The 270-nt window shown below is 66.3% G+C and overlaps 2 protein-coding genes across 10 annotated transcripts in view; one reads left to right on the top strand and one right to left on the bottom strand.

The window, feature by feature from the left end:
- The window catches only part of TUBB (tubulin, beta class I), an 8,116-nt gene that overhangs the window by 6,014 nt on the left and 1,832 nt on the right, over positions 1–270 (bottom strand). The window lies entirely within an intron of this gene.
- MDC1 (mediator of DNA-damage checkpoint 1) overlaps positions 7–270 on the top strand; it is an 18,573-nt gene continuing 18,309 nt past the window's right edge. For all 8 annotated transcript variants that reach the window (XM_014537262.1, XM_014537260.1, XM_014537261.1 and 5 more), the window contains exon 1: positions 7–201. In XM_014537262.1, coding sequence (XP_014392748.1) covers positions 163–201 — 39 coding nt within the window. In that variant the 5' untranslated portion in view covers positions 7–162. The remainder of the gene's footprint in view (positions 202–270) is intronic.

Raw genomic sequence — 270 nt, 5'->3', positions numbered from 1 at the left:
GCGGCCGGTGGGTGGGTGGGAGCCCGCCTGTCCCTGTCAGCGACTTCTCCCTAGGGTGGCATCTCTCTCAGTGAAGCCCGCCCCGGCTCCTCTCACTGTTCTTCCGCCGCTAGACTTGGCGCTGTGACGCCAGGAGGGCAGGGTTAGCTCGCTGTTCGGTTCATGACCGTATCTAGTAGTTCGAACGGCGCCAGGTGCGCGGTAAGTCCTGGTGAGCGAAGAGGATGGACCCCGGAGGGAGAGACAGTCCCGCGGGCCCCGGGCGAAGGC

The sequence above is a fragment of the Myotis brandtii genome, unplaced genomic scaffold, assembly GCF_000412655.1.
Source record: "Myotis brandtii unplaced genomic scaffold, ASM41265v1 scaffold1750, whole genome shotgun sequence".
Lineage (NCBI taxonomy): Eukaryota > Metazoa > Chordata > Mammalia > Chiroptera > Vespertilionidae > Myotis > Myotis brandtii.
This window is presented reverse-complemented; position numbering and strand designations above follow the sequence as displayed.